This window comes from Scyliorhinus torazame, chromosome 2 (genome assembly GCF_047496885.1).
Source record: "Scyliorhinus torazame isolate Kashiwa2021f chromosome 2, sScyTor2.1, whole genome shotgun sequence".
NCBI classification, from domain to species: domain Eukaryota; kingdom Metazoa; phylum Chordata; class Chondrichthyes; order Carcharhiniformes; family Scyliorhinidae; genus Scyliorhinus; species Scyliorhinus torazame.
Window position 1 is genome coordinate 85020758 of NC_092708.1, and position 17168 is coordinate 85037925.

The 17168-nt window shown below is 52.8% G+C and overlaps 1 protein-coding gene across 2 annotated transcripts in view; it reads right to left on the minus strand.

Moving 5' to 3' along the window:
- The window catches only part of LOC140389267 (low-density lipoprotein receptor-related protein 2-like), a 533746-nt gene that overhangs the window by 134684 nt on the left and 381894 nt on the right, over positions 1–17168 (minus strand). For both annotated transcript variants that reach the window (XM_072473460.1, XM_072473452.1), the window contains one exon: positions 1818–2019. In XM_072473460.1, the coding sequence (XP_072329561.1) occupies positions 1818–2019 (202 nt within the window). The remainder of the gene's footprint in view (positions 1–1817; positions 2020–17168) is intronic.

The following is a 17168-nucleotide window of genomic DNA, read 5'->3' on the forward strand; positions in this document are numbered from 1 at the left end:
GGGGCCCACTGATCTGCGGCGGGCCTGTGCCATGGGGGCACTCTTTTCCCTCTGCTTCGGCCATTGCCTTCACCGTGGCCGACGCGGAAGAGACCCCCCTGCACATGCGTAGGGATGACTTCAGCAGCCGCTGACGCTCCCACGCATGCGGCGACTTCTGCCGGCCGGCGAATTCCTTTCGGCCCTGGCTGGCGTGGTGCCAAAGGCCTTACACATCATCCGGTGGAGAGGAAATGACTCCGGCGCAGGCCTAGCCCCTCACGATGAGGGCTTGGCCCCTAACGGTGCGGAGAAATCCGCACCTTTGGGGCGGCCCAACACCGGAGTGGTTCCCGCCACTCTATGCCGCCGGGACCCCCCGCCCCGCCGGGTAGGGCAGAATCCTGGCCGTGGAATCTCATTTCCTCAAAAAAGGTTAATTTTTTAAAAAGTGAAAATAGTTTTTATTCAAGTTCGTGATTTGATATTTAGCTTTCCTTCTTAACCCTCTGTGTATATTTCAATCTCTCTTATTGCTTTCTGTACAATGATTTGGGTACAATTTATATTTCTTTCCTTTTACTTCCTGCTTTGCCAACTTTGAAAATTCTTCAATCTGATCAGTTGATCAGCACCTCTATTGTCCGTTCTACTCCAGAGTGCCACAGATCTCTTCCAGAAGTACCAAATACAAATTGACATTGGAAAAGAGAAAGTCTGTACTCCAGAGACTGCTAAAACTTTGTGGGCAACTTCTTGTGAGGGGATCATTGCCACTGGCTCAAAATTCCAGGGCACTATCCTAAACTTTGCAGATGCTTTCACATTATTGTATTTGCTGCATTCAATAACATCATCTCATTGCTGAATAATAAGTTTAATCGAGGTTAAAAAAAAACCTGGCAGATGGAAGGGACAATGATACTGCAGTCATATTTCCTTCAGTCATAAAATACAAGTATCTGGCATGTATACATGCTTGCGAAATCTGGCTGACATTTGGAAAACAGGTCTACTGAGTGTAGGCCAGAATCTTGAATCTAAAGTTTCAGTACTTTGCCAGTACATCTGCTGGGGCAGCAATGTTTTTATGAGCTTTCTGGAAGCACTGAATGCGCTTTGCATCCACACTATCTCTGAGAAATAGAAATGCTACAGTGGAAGTGTAGAACAATTACAAATGCAAAACAAATGGCCCAAAAAAGAAAGGAAATACAGGGCTTAATCTTATCCCCCTAATCTTGGCATTAATCCCCTCTTTTGGCATACACAAATTCTTTAACCATATAAACACTTGAGGAAGTGGGATTAGGAAGTTCATATTACTACAACTCACTCCAACAAAATCTATAAAGTTTCTTTTATGGCAGGGTTTACTTGTGATCTACCAGTGGGTAGTCAAACAATCTGATAAAGGAATTACAAATACAACAAAAGTAAAAGCCTTCTGGTCTTAAAAGGGCTTTGTGCCACAATTCATCAACGTAATTTTAAAAGTTAACTGATCCATTGGAGGGATTTTTACACTATTTCTTCCACCTATCATACTTGCAAAACTGTGGTTCCCCAAAATCTTCTCAGAAAAATTAAACAGTATTTTTTTTAAAAATTCCAATTAAAGGGCAATTTAGCGTGGCCAATCCACCTACCCTGCCCATCTTTGGGTTGTGGGGGTGAGACCCACGCCGTCACGGGGAGAATGTGCAAACTCCACACAGACAGTGACCCGGGGCCGGGATCGAATTCGGGTCCTCGGCGCCATGAGGCAGCAGTGCTAACCACTGCACCACCATGCCTGAAACATTAAACAGTAATAAGGAGAATAATACACAACAAACCTGTATGAACTCCTAACACAGAGACCATTGTCACATGTGAACTCTGTAATAGTACAGGATCTCCGCGTGCAATTCTGATGTTCATCTAAAGCATCAGAACAGTCAGAATCTCCATCACACACCCATTGCCTCGAGATGCACCTTCTCTGTGGGGGCCGGCTGTTTACACATGTAAATTCCAACGCTGTGCAGCTATGGTTTGCTGAAATAAAACACATTGCGATAAATAAGATGTTAATTCATCAGCAAACCTAACATTGTACTGTTGGGATTTCAGATACCCAACACTGACGTGTGGAAATGAATCAATGTGTGATACAGTGTGGCATATACTGCGCATTTTTAATGAAGCTGGCGGCAGGATCCCCCAGGCTCATTTGTGTGGAATCTCGCCAGTCCGCTCACCAATTCCAGGGTGCAGCAAGGTGGCTAGTGTTTGTGGAAAAGTCTGGGAGAAAGGGGAAGCCAATCAGGAAAAGGGGTGCGTGATAGTTGGCAATGTCCTGCTGGTTTCAGGTGGAGCTGGGAACAACATTTCTGTTCTTCCTGGTTTCACAATAAAAGTGAACCTAAAATGTTGACACTGAACTTTCAGAAGACAGTCTCCAATGTTATCTTTCAAGACAGCTAGTTTTGCTGTGAGACGTCGAATAAAAAAGGAGTTGCAATTGAATTTTGAAAAGCGGCTTGAAATAGATGTAAAGGCATCTCTTTGCACATGGAAAGAGGAGATTGCCTGCTTTCGATGCTCATGTCTGGAGCTCTGTGGAGGGACCTTATATATTACTATTACAGGAGAAAGTAATGCTATGCAGACTGTCTGCATATGGGGCTCTTGGGTGCCTGCTTGACATATGTAAAATGAATGAAATGTGATCTAATCTTTAGTCAATGAGACTTCACAAGTAACTAAAGCTAGAAACTCTGCACTGATATAATATAGTTGCTTTATATTATTCTTCTGCCACTAGCTGGTAACTTTTTCAGCAAGTAGTCACTGGCAGGATTGATGTGACTCAAATGCCACCAGTCTTCACAGAGAAAATAAACATAGCAACAGCATTTCAGTGATGACATCATCACATAAGTGTGCATGAGCATTCCCTATATTGACGCCATGAAGTCAGCGATGTGAGCATGCAGAACAGAGAAACAGGCAACTTTTTCTGCGGCCACTGGTGTGACGTCAGGATGATATGTTTCGCTCCACTGGTGCTAAGGTCAAGGAGGTCACTGAGCAATGATAGAACACTGAGGTGGGAAGGTGAACAAGCAGAGGTTGTGGTCTATATCAGTATCAATGACATAGGACAAAAGAAGGATGAGGCCTAAAGGCAGAGTTTAAGGAGCTACAAGATAGTTTGAACTGCAGAACCTCAAAGATAATTCTGTCCTGATTACTCCTGATGCTTTGTGTTGGTGAGTGTGGAAATGGGAAGATAGAGCTGATGAATATGTGGCAGAAGAGAGAATTTCACGGGCGGGATTCTCCGAGCCACTGGCATGGTTCACTCATGGTTCCACCCGGAGGAAGTTCGGAGTGGCGACTGCAGACCCAGTCCGCGGCCGCCCTGCTAGGGGGTGGGGAGATCTGTCACCGGGGGGAGCCTCCAGGACAGCCAGGCTCGCGATCAGGCGCCACCGCTCAGCGGGCGCGCGCGATTTGGGGGGGGCAATGTCGTTGGGGCCGGTTTGCTGTGTGGGTCCGCCATCTTGCGCGGGGCCGCAGATGGCCGCCGTGCGCATGTGCGGACGCGCAGCCTGAAGCGCAAGGCCCCGTATCGGCAGCCAGAGCTGTGTGGAGTGATCCGGGGCCCTGCAAGCCCCCTTCAAAACGGATAATCGCTCTGGACTTTCTCCAAGACAGTCCAGAGTGATGTGCGCCCGTTTTCTCGCAGGCGTGGGGAGAGAGACACATTTTCAGAGAATTCCGCCTCACATTGAGAGGTCTTCTGGGGGAGTTGGGAACTGTACAGGCCAGGGGCAAAATTCTCCGGTATCGGCGCGATGTCCGCCGACTGGCGCCAAAAACGGCGCAAATCAGTCGGGCATCGCGCCGCCCTAAAGGTGCGGAATCCTCCGCATCTTGAGGGGCCGAGCCCCAACCTTGAGGGGCTAGGCCCGCGCCGGACTAATTTCCGCCCTGCCAGCAGGCAGAAAAGGTCTTTGGTGCCCTGCCAGCTGGCGCGGAAATGACATCTCCGGGCGGCGCGTGCGCGGGAGCGCTAGCGGCCGCTCACGGCATCCCCGCGCATGCGCTGTGGAGGGAGTCTCTTCCGCCTCCGCCATGGTGGAGACCGTGGCGAAGGCGGAAGGAAAAGAGCGCCCCACGGCACAGGCCCGCCCGCTGATCGGTGGGCCCCGATCGTGGGCCAGGCCACCGTGGGGTCACCCCCCGGGGCCAGATCGCCCCGCGCCCCCCCCCCCCCAGGACCCCGGAGCCCGCCCACGCCACCTTGTCCCGCCGGTAAGGTAGGTGGTTCAATCCACGCCGGCGGGACAGGCATTCTAGCGGGACTTCGGCCCATCCGGGCCGGAGAATCGCGTGGGGGTCCCGCCAACCAGCGTGGTGCGATTCCCGCCCCCGCTGAATCTCCGGTGCGGGAGAATTCGGCAACCGGCGGGGGCGGGATTCATGCCAGCCCCCGGCGATTCTCCGTCCCGGCGGGGGGTCGGAGAATCTCGCCCCAGGTGTATGCACCTCAAGAAGGCTGCCACCCGTAGCAGAGTTCCAATGCGGATAATCGTATATCGTGCAAAAAACAGGATTGGTGCCAGTTCCAATGCTCTGGTCGCTCGCTGGCTGCAGCAATGAGTTACATGCACCACGTCGGCGGGAGAATGCAAATAGGTCACTTGAACCCATTTTCACCTAATTAATGGGGTGGATACCTGATTCATCTAGCAATGATTGATAGGCCCTCACTACATCAAAATCAGTTAACTGCTTTCTGCTGAGAAAAAAAGGAATGAAAGCATTTAATGTTTATGAACATTGTGGTTAGTTTCACATCAGGATACTTGAGATGAATTAAAGCATGAAGGGAGATGAAAATAAACAATCCAAACACCTGGGGCAGGATATTCTCAGCCCATGCCGAATCGGAGAATCGGCGGGCCGGGCGCGAATCGCGTGACGCGGCTCCGTTGACGGTCCGCCGATTCTCCGGTGAGCGGTTAATCGGCACCATTGGCGCCGTCGTGGTCGTCGCCAGTCGGGGGCTGCTCTATGCACCCCCCCCCGCGCACCCCACCCCCGGCGTTTCTCCACCCGGGGTGGGCCAAGAGGCCGCCCATAAAAGCCCAAGTAATGCTGGCGCCATCCACATCTGGTCTTACCCGGCGGGACCGCGGCTTCCATCCTGCAGGGGGTGGCCTGGTGGGGGGGCGGAGGTGTCCGACCCGGTGGGGGGGGGGGGCCTCCACCGTGGCCTGGCCCACGATCGGAGCCTACCGATCGGCAGGCCAGCCTCTCGTGGTGGGGGCCTCTTTTGCTCCGCGCCGGCCCCTGTAGTCCTACGCCATGTTGCGTCGGGGCCAGCGTGGAGAAGGGAGTTACCGCGCATGCACGCATTCGCGGTGGTCACAGCGCACATGCGCCGACCTGCGGCACCCATTTGACGCTGGTATCGGCATCTGGAGCGGCGTGGTTTGCTCCAGTCCTGTGCTGGCCTCCTGTAGGGCTCAGAATCGCTGCTCCTGGGGGCCTGTTGACGGCGTCGTAAAATGCTACGGCATTTACGATGACATCAACACTTAGCCTTAGGATCAGAGAACGCCTCCCTGGCTTCTAGAAGCTATTACCCTGTCAATTACAGCCTACTAAAAGCTATTTCTCTTTGAAAGTGAATAGAAACCACACAGATCAAACAATCTGAGGGGGTTTAAAGCCTTGTGATGTGTTTTGGCCTCCTATCAAGTAACAGCTGCTGCTTCCTACACTTCTCTCTGAGGCATCAGGATAAGGGAAAAGGAAGTGATTCTGATTCTGTCTGGATTGTTTTTAGTGTCCAGACAGGAATGGCTGATGGGTATATGGGATGGGGGGTCTCTGATATGGAGATCTCTGATATTGGGGATCTCTGATATGTAGTGTCTCTCATATCGACAGGGTCTCTCATATGGGCGGTTCTCTGAAAAGCGTGTCTGATGTGGGGGGGGGTCAAGTCACCCTCATGTGTTCATGCTGTGTGGGGGGGGGGGTGACTCAAAAATCCCTGTGGATGTGGGGGTGGGGTGACGATGATGCCCCTACTTGTCAGCGGAGGAGAGGGTGGAGGGGGCAGAGGGGGCCAATGACCGGAACTCAGAATCGGGCCGGCCATTCAAAATGGTGGCCCATCAGCAGGATTCAGAACGGAATACCAGAAGCTCCCCACCGTGCATAAATTTGCATGGCAAGGCATAGTGAATCGCTCCTGGCTGCCACTCCTGGTGCCAGCGCAGACCAGGAGCTATTCCACCCGGCGGGAGAACATAGGGTTGGATTCTCCGCCAATGGGATTCTCCGCGCCAGCAGTGCACCCACGCCCGTGGGTTTTTCAGTGGCATGTGGCCACAATGGGAAATCCCATTGGCACATGGTGGGAACGGAGAATCCCGCTGCTGGCAAGGGCGCACCACCGAGGAACATGTGGCTGACGGTACGGAGAATCCCACCCATAGTCTCCCAAATGGAGAATGGCAGTCATGAAAACAAATATACTCACAGGGGGTGAAATTCTCCGGAAACAGCGCGATGTCCACCGACTGGCGCCCAAAACGGCGCAAATCAGACGGGCATCGCGCCGCCTCAAAGGTGCGGAATGCTCCGCATCTTTGGGGGCCGAGCCCTAACCTTGAGGGGCTAGGACGGCGCCGGACGAATTTCCGCCCCGCCAGCTGGCAGAAAAGGCCTTGGAAATGACATCTCCGGGCGGCGCATGCGCGGGAGCGTCAGCGGCCGCTGACAGCTTCCCACGCATGCGCAGTGGAGGGAGTCTCTTCTACCTCCGCTGAGATAAGTCGCATGTTCGGCAGCTGCCACTAGAAACGGACTTTTGGGCTCTTTTTAGAGCCCGTAACGGCGCTTGCTCGATGTTTCCCGGTGTGGGAAGGAGATAGCAACATTCCCCCAATAGTGTATGGAGTGGACCAGAGTGGGGCGATTAAAAAAGTGGCAGTGAAGCAAAAGAAGGTGCGAGGGAGGAAGACCAAGATGGCGGCGGGTGGAGACCAGGCAGCGTGGATGCAGTGGGCGCAGGAGCAGCAAGAGTTTCTTCAGCGCTGCTTGAGGGAGCTGAAAGCGGATCTGCTGGAGCCGATGAAGGCGTCAATCGATAAGCTGCTGGAGGCCCAGACGGCCCAAGGGGCCAGGAGGTCCGGCAAAAGGTCTCTGAGAATGAAGATGAGATCCTAGGCCTAGCGGTGAAGGTGGAGGCGCACGAGGCGCTCCATAAGAAATAGCAGGAGAGGTTCGAGGAGATGGAGAACCGGTCGAGGCGGAAGAATCTGTGGATCCTGGGCCTCCCGGAGGGATTGGAGGGGTCGGACATGGGGGCCTACGTGGTCACCATGCTGAATTCGCTAATGGGTGCGGGGTCCTTCCAGGGGCCCCTGGAACTGGAGGGGGCCCACCGAGTGCTGGCGAGGAGGCTCAAGTCCAACGAGCCGCCGCGGGCGGTGCTGGTACGGTTCCACCGGTTTGCTGATCGGGAGTGCGTGCTAAGGTGGGCCAAGAAGGAGCAGAGCAGCAGGTGGGAGAACGCAGAGGTCCGGATCTACCAAGATTGGAGCGCGGAGGTGGCGAAGAAGCGGGCCGGGTACAATCGGGCGAAGGCGGTGCTGCACGGGACGGGGGTGAAGTTTGACATGCTGCAGCCGGCGCGTCTGTGGGTCACCTATAAGGACCAACATCATTTTTTTGAGTCCCCGGAGGAGGTGTGGGCCTTTGTCCAGGCCGAAAAATTGGACTCGGACTGAGGGTCAGAGGCGGGGGGCCGCGGTGAAGGGATGGTTGGGGATTGTTGTGTTGTATTTTGAGGGGGGGGTTCTTTGTTCATGGTTGGTTCTTTGTTTTTCAGGGGTTGGTTGAGTACTGTTTTGGTTGGGTCCATCGGGTGGGCTCGTGGAGGGGGGCAGGTAAACGGCTTGGGGTGTTGATGGCCGTGAGGGGGAGGAGTCCTGAGTTGGGGGCAAGGGGACCGGGCCTGAAAAGGGAGCTGCGCCAGAGGTGGCGGGGCCGGGCGAGTGGAAAGCGTGGGCTTTTTCCCGCACTTAGGGCTGAAGGGGCGGGGCCGGAGCTAGGAAGCGCGGGCTTTTTCCCGTGCTGGGAGTGGAAGGGGGGGGGGGGGGGGGGAGAGCCTGCTGGTGGGCAATGGGGGGTGGAGAGGGGAAGTTCCACACTGGGAGGGGTCGAGGGAGTGGCGGGATTGGCCGGGGTCAGCAGGAGTCGGCTGACTTACGGGAGTGCAACGGGGGGAGAAATGCAGCTAGCGGGGGACCTAGCTGGGGGTGGGGGGGAACCGGGTTACTGCTGGAATGGCCAAGGGGGAACTGGAGTCGGTAGAGGAGGTTGGGCGGGGGTCTGCTGCTGTGGGGAATGTCCTGTTGGGTGTTCCGCTATACAGACGAACCAACACGGTTGTAGATGGTACAACTCTGTTTTATTACTCTTAATAACATCATCTGTAAACTTATGACTGTGGTTCGTAATTTACCCGTTAACCTGTGGACCTAGCCCGAACACTATCTTAGAAAGGAACTCAGCACATGGTGTATGTCTGAGTGGCACGCTGTGAGCTCTGTGCCCTGAGCTGTCTCCTCCTGGAATGAGTGGGAACTCTGGTGTTCCCCGTTTTATAGTGCGTGTGCTCTCACTGGTGATTGGCTGTGATGTTGCGTGTGTGTTGATTGGTCCGTTGATCTGTCCATCAGTGTGTATGTGTGTTTGCACCATGATATGTTTATCTGAATATCATGACAGGAAACGGGCCGTGCGGGGGGCGCGGGCACGTGGCTGGCCTTGGAGGGGATATGGCTAGTCAGCGGGGGAGGGGGGCGGGTAGCCCCCTGATCCGGCTGATAACCTGGAACGTAAGGGAATGGGCCGGTCAAACGGGCCTGGGTGTTCGCACAACTGAAGGGGCTGAAGGCAGATGTGGCCATGCTTCAGGAGACGCACCTGAGGGTGGCGGATCAGGTAAGGTTGAGAAAGGGGTGGGTAGGCCAGGTGTTTAATTCGGGGTTGGATGCAAAAAATCGTGGGGGGGGGCGATCTTGGGGGGGAAGAGAGTGTCATTCGAGGCGTCGAGCATCGTGGCAGACAATGGCGGTAGGTATGTGATGGTAAGTGGCAAGCTGCAGGGGGAGCGGGTGGTGTTGGTCAATGTATACGCCCCAAATTGGGATGATGCGGGGTTCATGCGGCGTATGTTGGGCCGGATTCCAGACCTGGAGACGGGGGGGCCAGATAATGGGGGGGGATTTCAACACGGTGCCTAGGACAGGCAGGAGGCCGGTGGCGGCCAAGGTGCTGAGGGGATTCATGGACCAGATGGGAGGGGTGGGCCCATGGAGGTTTACGAGGGCAGGGGTCAGGGAATTCTCATTCTTCTCCCATGTCCACAAGGCCTATTCCCGGATTGACTTCTTTGTTATGAGTAGGGCGCTGATTCCGAGAGTGGAAGATACTGAGTACTCGGCGATAGCCATATTTAAAGAGACTTCAGTTCCTGGAGCAGGCCACAAGCTGCAGGGTTGCTGGGAGAGGTGAGTGCATATTTAAAAGAGACTTCAGTACCTGGAGCAGGCCACAGGCTGCAGGGTTGCTGGGACAGGTGAGTGCATATTTAAAAGAGACTTCACTTCCTGGAGCAGGCCACAGGCTGCAGGGTTGCTGGGAGAGGTGAGTGCATATTTAAAAGAGACTTCACTTCCTGGAGCAGGCTGCAGGGTTACTGGGAGAGGTGAGTGCATATTTAAAAGAGACTTCAGTTCCTGGAGCAGGCCACAGGCTGCAGTGTTGCTGGGAGAGGTGAGCGCATATTTAAAAGAGACTTCAGTTCCTGGAGCAGGCCACAGGCTGCAGGGTTGCTGGGAGAGGTGAGTGCATATTTAAAAGAGACTTCAGTTCCTGGAGCAGGCCACAGGCTGCAGGGTTGCTGGGAGAGGTGAGTGCATATTTAAAAGAGACTTCAGTTCCTGGAGCAGGCCACAGGCTGCAGGGTTGCTGGGAGAGGTGAGTGCATATTTAAAAGAGACTTCAGTTCCTGGAGCAGGCCACAGGCTGCAGGGTTGCTGGGAGAGGTGAGTGCATATTTAAAAGAGACTTCACTTCCTGGAGCAGGCCACAGGCTACAGGGTTGCTGGGAGAGGTGAGTGCATATTTAAAAGTGCTTAGTTTACAGGTTGAGTGGCAGTTGGAGACTTCAGTTCCTGGAGCGGGCCTATTGGCTCATTGGAAATCAGGCAGGGTACAAAAGGTGTGGCAGGAGTACCTTTAGACACGGAGTGCTGATTGGAACAGAGTGCATCTGAGTTTAGGTGAGTGACTGAGTGCTGACTGGAACAGAGTGCATCTGAGTTTAGGTGAGTGACTGAGTGCTGATTGGAACAGAGTGCATCTGAGTTTAGGTGAGTGACTGAGTGCTGATTGGAACAGAGTGCATCTGAGTTTAGGTGAGTGACTGAGTGCTGATTGGAACAGAGTGCATCTGAGTTTAGGTGAGTGACTGAGTGCTGATTGGAACAGAGTGCATCTGAGTTTAGGTGAGTGACTGAGTGCTGATTGGAACAGAGTGCATCTGAGTTTAGGTGAGTGACTGAGTGCTGATTGGAACAGAGTGCATCTGAGTTTAGGTGAGTGACTGAGTTCGGGTGATTGACGAGAAAGGGCTGTGTTTTTGTTGGTGTTCGGGTTTATCCTTAAGGTTCTATAAAAAAATTAAAAAATTATTTAAATTAATTAACTAGTTGAATATGGCTGGACAGGTGATGTGCTGTTGCTGTATGATGATGGGACTGGTGGATCCCATTGAGACCGTCAGTGACCACATCTGCAGCCAGTGTTGGCTGCTCGAGGAACTTCGGCTCAGAATTGATGAGCTGGAGACCGAGCTGCACACACTGCGGCACATCAGGGAGGGGGAAAATTACCTGGACGCTTTGTTTCAGGAGGCAGTCACACCCGGTAGAATAAGTACTGTTAATTCAGACAGTGGTCAGGGACAGAGTGGTGTGACTGCAAGGGAGGCAGGTAGGGGGATCCTGAGTTTAGGAGTTGAGGAGCCTCAGCCCTTGACCTTGTCCAACAGGTATGAGGTACTTGCTCCCTGTGTGGATGAGGAAGAGAGCTGTAGGGAGGATGCATTGACTGATCACTGCACCGTGGTACAGGAAGCCATTCAAGAGGGGGGAGCAAAAAGACAAGTGGTAGTTGTAGGGGATTCTATAATTAGGGGGATTGATGGCATCCTTTGTAAGCCAGATCGCGAGTCCCGCATGGTATGTTGCCTGCCCGGTGCCAGGGCGAGGGACATCTCTGATCGGCTTGAAAGGATTTTGGAGAGGGAGGGGGAGGAACCAGTTGTTGTGGTCCACGTTGGGACTAACAACATAGGTAAGACTAGGAAAGAGGACCTGTTTGGGGATTATCAAACACTAGGGACTAAATTAAAGAAAAGGTCCTCCAGGGTTATAATCTCTGGATTACTACCCGAGCCACATGCCAATTGGCATAGGGTTGAGAAAATTAGGGAAGTTAACACGTGGCTAAAGGAGTGGTGCAGGAAAGAGGTATTCCATTTCATGGGGCATTGGCATCAGTACTGGGGCAGGAGGGACCTGTACCGTTGGGACGGTCTTCACCTGAACCATTCTGGGACCAGTGTTCTAGCGAATAGGAGAAATAGGTTGGTCACAAGGGGCGTCATTCTCCGACCCCCCTCCGGCGTAAATCCCGCCCCCGCCCCCGCCGAAGTCTCCGGTACCGGAGATTGGGTGGGGGCGGGAATCGGGCCGCGCCGGTTGGCGGGACCCCCCGCTCAATTCTCCGGCCCGGATGGGCCGAAGTCCCGCCCAGAAATTGCCTGTCCCGCCGGCGTAAATCAAAGCTGGTATTTACCGGCGGGACCAGGCGGCGCGGGCGGGCTCCGCGGTCGTCGGGGGGGCGCGGGGCGATCTGACCCCGGGGGGTGCCCCCACGGTGGCCTGGCCCGCGATCGGGGCCCACCGATCCGCGGGCGAGCCTGTGCCGTGGGGGCACTCTTTCCCTTCCACCTCCGCCACGGCCTCCACCATGGCGGAGGCGGAAGAGACTCTCCCCACTGCGCATGCGCAGGAAACTGTCGGCGGCCGCTGATGCTCCCGCGCATGCGCCGCATTTCCCGCCAGCTGGCGGGGCACCAAACGCCATTTCCGCCAGCTGGCGGGGCGGAAATCCCTCTGGCGCCGGCCTAGCCTGTCAATGTTGGGGCTCGACCCCCAAAGATGCGGAGCATTCCGCACCTTTGGGCCGGCGCGATGCCCGTCTGATTGGCGCCGTTTTTGGCGCCAGTCGGCGGACATCGCGCCGTTGGGGGAGAATTTCGCCCAAGGTCTTTAAACTAGCAAGTTGGGGGGAAGGGAAGGGTAAAGCTATGGACAGTATAATGGTTAATGGAGAGCAAGGCCGCAGGTTACGTGACAGGTTATTATGTAGAGATATGGGTTCAAAGACAAGGAAAATTAGGAGAAAGGGTAAGAGGAAAAATAATTTGCGAAAAGTTACTGATCAAGGTGTTAGGATTCATAACAAAGACATAAAAAACAGCATAAGTGTACTTTACCTGAATGCTCGTAGTATACGGAATAAGGTGAATGAGTTGATGGCGCAAATCATCGTGAATGACTATGATTTAGTGGCCATTACTGAAACATGGTTAAAAGATGGTCACGACTGGGAGTTAAATATCCAAGGGTATCAGACTATACGAAAGGATAGAATGGATGGTAAGGGCGGTGGTGTAGCTTTGTTGTTTAAGGATGGCATCCGGGCAATAGTAAGGGATGATATTGGTGCTATGGAGGACAAGGTTGAATCAATTTGGGTGGAAATCAGGAATAGTAAGGCGAAAAGGTCACTGATAGGAGTAGTCTATAGGCCACCAAATAGTAACAGGATGGTAGGGCAGGCAATAAGCAAAAAAATAACGGATGCATGTAGAAATGGTACAGCGGTTATCATGGGAGATTTTAATCTGCATGTCGATTGGTTTAACCAGGTTGGTAAAGGCAGCCTTGAGGAGGAGTTTATAGAATGTGTCCGGGATAATTTCCTGGAACAGTATGTAATGGAACCTACGAGGGAACAAGCGGTCTTCGATCTGGTCCTGTGTAATGAGGCATGATTGATTAATGATCTCATAGTTCGGGATCCTCTTGGAAGGAGCGACCACAATATGGTGGAATTTAAAATACAGTTGGAGGATGACAAGGTAAAATCAAACACTAGTGTTTTGTGCTTAAACAAAGGTGATTACAATGGGATGAGAGAAGAACTAGCTAAGGTAGACTGGGAGCAAAGACTTCATGGTGAAGCAGTTGAGGAACAGTGGAGAACCTTCCGAGCGATCTTTCACAGTGTTCAGGAAAGGTTCATACCGACAAAAAAGAAAGATGGTAGAAAGGGTAAAAATCGACCGTGGAGGTGAGGGAGAGTATCAAATTGAAGGAAAAAACATACAAAGTGGCAAAAATTAGTGGGAGACTAGAGGACTGGGATGTCTTTAGGGGACAACAGAAAGCTACTAAAAAAGCTATAAAGAAGAGTAAGGTAGACGATGAAAGTAAACTTGCTCAGAACATAAAAGCAGATAGTAAAAGCTTCTACAAATATATAAGACAGAAAAGAGTGGCTAAGGTAAATATTGGTCGGAAGATGAGAAGGGAGATTTAATAATAGGAGACAGGGAAATGGCTGAGGAGCTGAACAGGTTTTTTGGGTCAGTCTTCACAGTGGAAGACACAAATAACATGCCAGTGACTGATGGAAATAAAGATATGGTCGGTGAGGACCTTGAGATGATTGTAATCACTAAGGAGGCAGTATTGGGCAAGCTAATGGGGCTAAAGGTAGAAAAGTCTCCTGGCCCTGATGGGATGCATCCCAGAGTGTTAAAAGAGATGGCTAGAGAAATTGTAAACGCACTAGTGATAATTTATCAAAATTCACTAGACTCTGGGGTGGTCCTAGAGGATTGGAAAGTAGCAAACGTGACACCACTGTTTAAAAAAGGAGGTCGGCAGAAAGCGGGTCATTATAGGCCGGTAAGCTTAACTTCGGTTGTAGGGAAAATGCTGGAATCTATCATTAAGGAGGAAATAGCGGGGCACCTGGAGGGAAATTGTCCCATTGGGCAGACGCAGCATGGGTTCATAAAGGGTAGGTCGTGTCTGACTAATTTGGTAGACTTTTTTGAGGACATTACCAGTGCAGTAGATAACGGGGAGCCAATGGATGTGGTATATCTGGATTTCCAGAAAGCTTTTGACAAGGTGCCACACAAAAGGTTGCTGCATAAACTAAAGATGCATGGGATTGAGGGTAAAGTGGTAGCATGGGTAGAGGATTGGTTAACTAACAGAAAGCAGAGAGTGGGGATAAATGGGTGTTTCTCTGGTTGGCAACCTGTAATAGTGGGGTCCCTCAAGGATCAGTGTTGGGCCCGCAGTTGTTCACAATTTACATAGATGATTTGGAGTTGGGGACCAAGTGCAATGTGGCAAAGTTTGCAGACGACACTAAGCTGAGTGGTAAAGCAAAAAGTGCAGAGGATACCGGAAGTGTGCAGGAGGATTTGGATAGGTTAGGTGAATGGGCTAGGGTCTGGCAGATGGGATTCAATGTTGCCAATTGTGAGGCTATCCATTTTGGGAGGAATAACAGCAGAATGGATTATTATTTAAACGGTAAGATGTTAAAACATGCTGCTGTGCAGAGGGACCTGGGTGTGCTGGTGCACGAGTCACAAAACGTTGGTGTACAGATGCAACAGGTGGTTAAGAAGGCTAATCAAGTGGTCTCCTTACCTGAGAAAGGACATATTGGCACTGGAGGGAGTGCAGAGGAGATTCACTAGGATGATCCCAGAGTTGAGGGGATTAGATTATGACGAGAGGTTGAGTAGACTGGGACTGTACTCATTGGAGTTTAGAAGGATGCGGGGGGGATCTTATTGAAACATATAAAATTATGAAGGGAATAGATAGGATAGATGCGGGCAGGTTGTTTCCACTGGTCGGGGAAAGCAGAACTAGGGGGCATAGCCTCAAAATAAGGGGAAGTAGATTTAGGACCGAGTTTAGGAGGAACTTCTTCACCCAAAGGGTTGTGAATCTCTGGAATTCCTTGCCTAGTGAAGCAGTTGAGGCTCTTTCTTTAAACGTTTTTAAGAAAAAGATAGATACTGTTCTAAAGAATAAAGGGATTCGGGGATATGGTGTACGGGCCGGAGAGTGAAGCTGAGTCCACAAAGATCAGCCATGATCTCATTGATTGGCGGAGCAGGCTCGAGGGGCCAGATGGCCTACTCCTGTTCCTAGTTCTTATGTTCTTATGTTCTTATTTCCGATCACGCTCCGTATTGGGTAGACTTTGAGCTGGGGGAGGAGAGGGACCAGCGCCCGCTGTGGCGATTAGTGATGGGGTTGCTGGCGGATGAGGAGGTGAGCGGGCGAGGAGGTGAGCGGGCGTGTCCGAGGGTGCATAGAGAGGTACCTGGAGGCTAATGACAATGGGGGAGGTCCAAGTGGGGATGGTCTGGGAGGGGCTGAAGGCGGTGGTCAGGGGAGAGCTGATCTCCATTAGGGCCCATTAGGAGAGGAGGGAGGAGAGAGAGGGGTAGAGGCTGGTGGGGGAGATGCTGAGGGTGGACAGGAGGTATGCGGAGGTCCCAGAGGATGGATTGCTTAGAGAGCGGCGCAGCCTCCAGGCCGAATTCGATCTGTTGACCATCAGGAAGGCGGAGGCGCAGTGGAGGAAGGTGCAGGGGGCGGTATATGAATATGGAGAAAAGGCAAGCCGGATGCTGGCGCACCAGCTTCGGAAGCGAGAGGCAGCTAGGGAGATCGGGGGAGTTAAGGATGGGGAGGGAGCACGGTGCGGAGTGGGGTGGGTATCAATGGGGTCTTCAGGGACTCCTACGAGGAGGGAGGGATGGGGCGCTTTCTGGACCGGCTGAGATTCCCGAGGGTGGAGGAGGGGTAGGTGACGGGGCTGGGGGCGTTGGTTGGGTTGGAGGATTGGTCAAAGGGATAGGAAGCATGCAGGCGGGGAAGGCACCGGGGCCAGATTGGTTCCCGGTCGACTTTTATAAGAAGTATGCAGACCTGCTGGGCCCTCTGTTAGTAAGGACCTTTAACGAGGCAAGGGAAGGAGGGGCTTTGCCCCCGACGATGTCTTGGGCGTGATCTCCTTGATCCTGAAGCGGGACAAGGATCCCCTATAATGTGGGTCATACAGGCCGATCTCACTCCTAAATGTAGATGCAAAGTTGTTGGCGAAGATTTTAGCCACGAGGATAGAGGACTGTGTGTCGCAGGTCATTCACGAGGATCAGACGGGGTTCGTGAAAGGGAGACAGCTAAATACGAATGTATGGAAGCTCTTGAATGTTTCAATGATGCCGGCGGTGGAAGGGAAGGCGGAGATAGTGGCGGCGATGGATGCGGAGAAGGCCTTTGATAGGGTAGAGTGGGGGTACCTGTGGGAGGTGCTGAAGAGGTTCGGCTTTGGGGAGGGGTTTGTCAGGTGGGTTAAGTTGCTGTATGAGGCCCCGGTGGCGAGTGTGGCCACGAACAGAAGGAGGTCAGAGTATTTTTGGTTAAACCGGGGGACGAGGCAGGGGTGTCCCCTGTCATCCCTGCTCTTTGCACTGGCGATTGAACCCCTGGCCATGGCATTGAGGGAGTCGAGGAATTGGAGGGGGTTGGTGCGGGGTGGGGAGGAACATCAGGTGTCGCTCTATGCGGACGATTTGCTGTTATATGTGGCGGACCCGATGGGGGGGAATGCCGGAGGTGATGAGGATTCTCAGGGAGTTTGGGGATTTCTCTGGGTATAAGCTCAATATGGGGAAGAGCGATTTGTTCGTTGTTCACCCAGGGGACCAGGACAGGGGGATTAGTGAACTCCCACTAAAAAGGGCGGAGAGGAGTTTCAGGTACCTGGGGGTCCAGGTGGCTAGGAGTTGGGGGGGGCCCTACATAAGCTTAACTTCACGAGACTGGTGGAGCAAATGGAGGAGGAGTTTAAGAGGTGGGACGTGCTGCCACTCTCCCTGGCGGGTAGGGTGCAGTCAGTTAAAATGACGGTGCTCCCGAGATTTTTGTTCC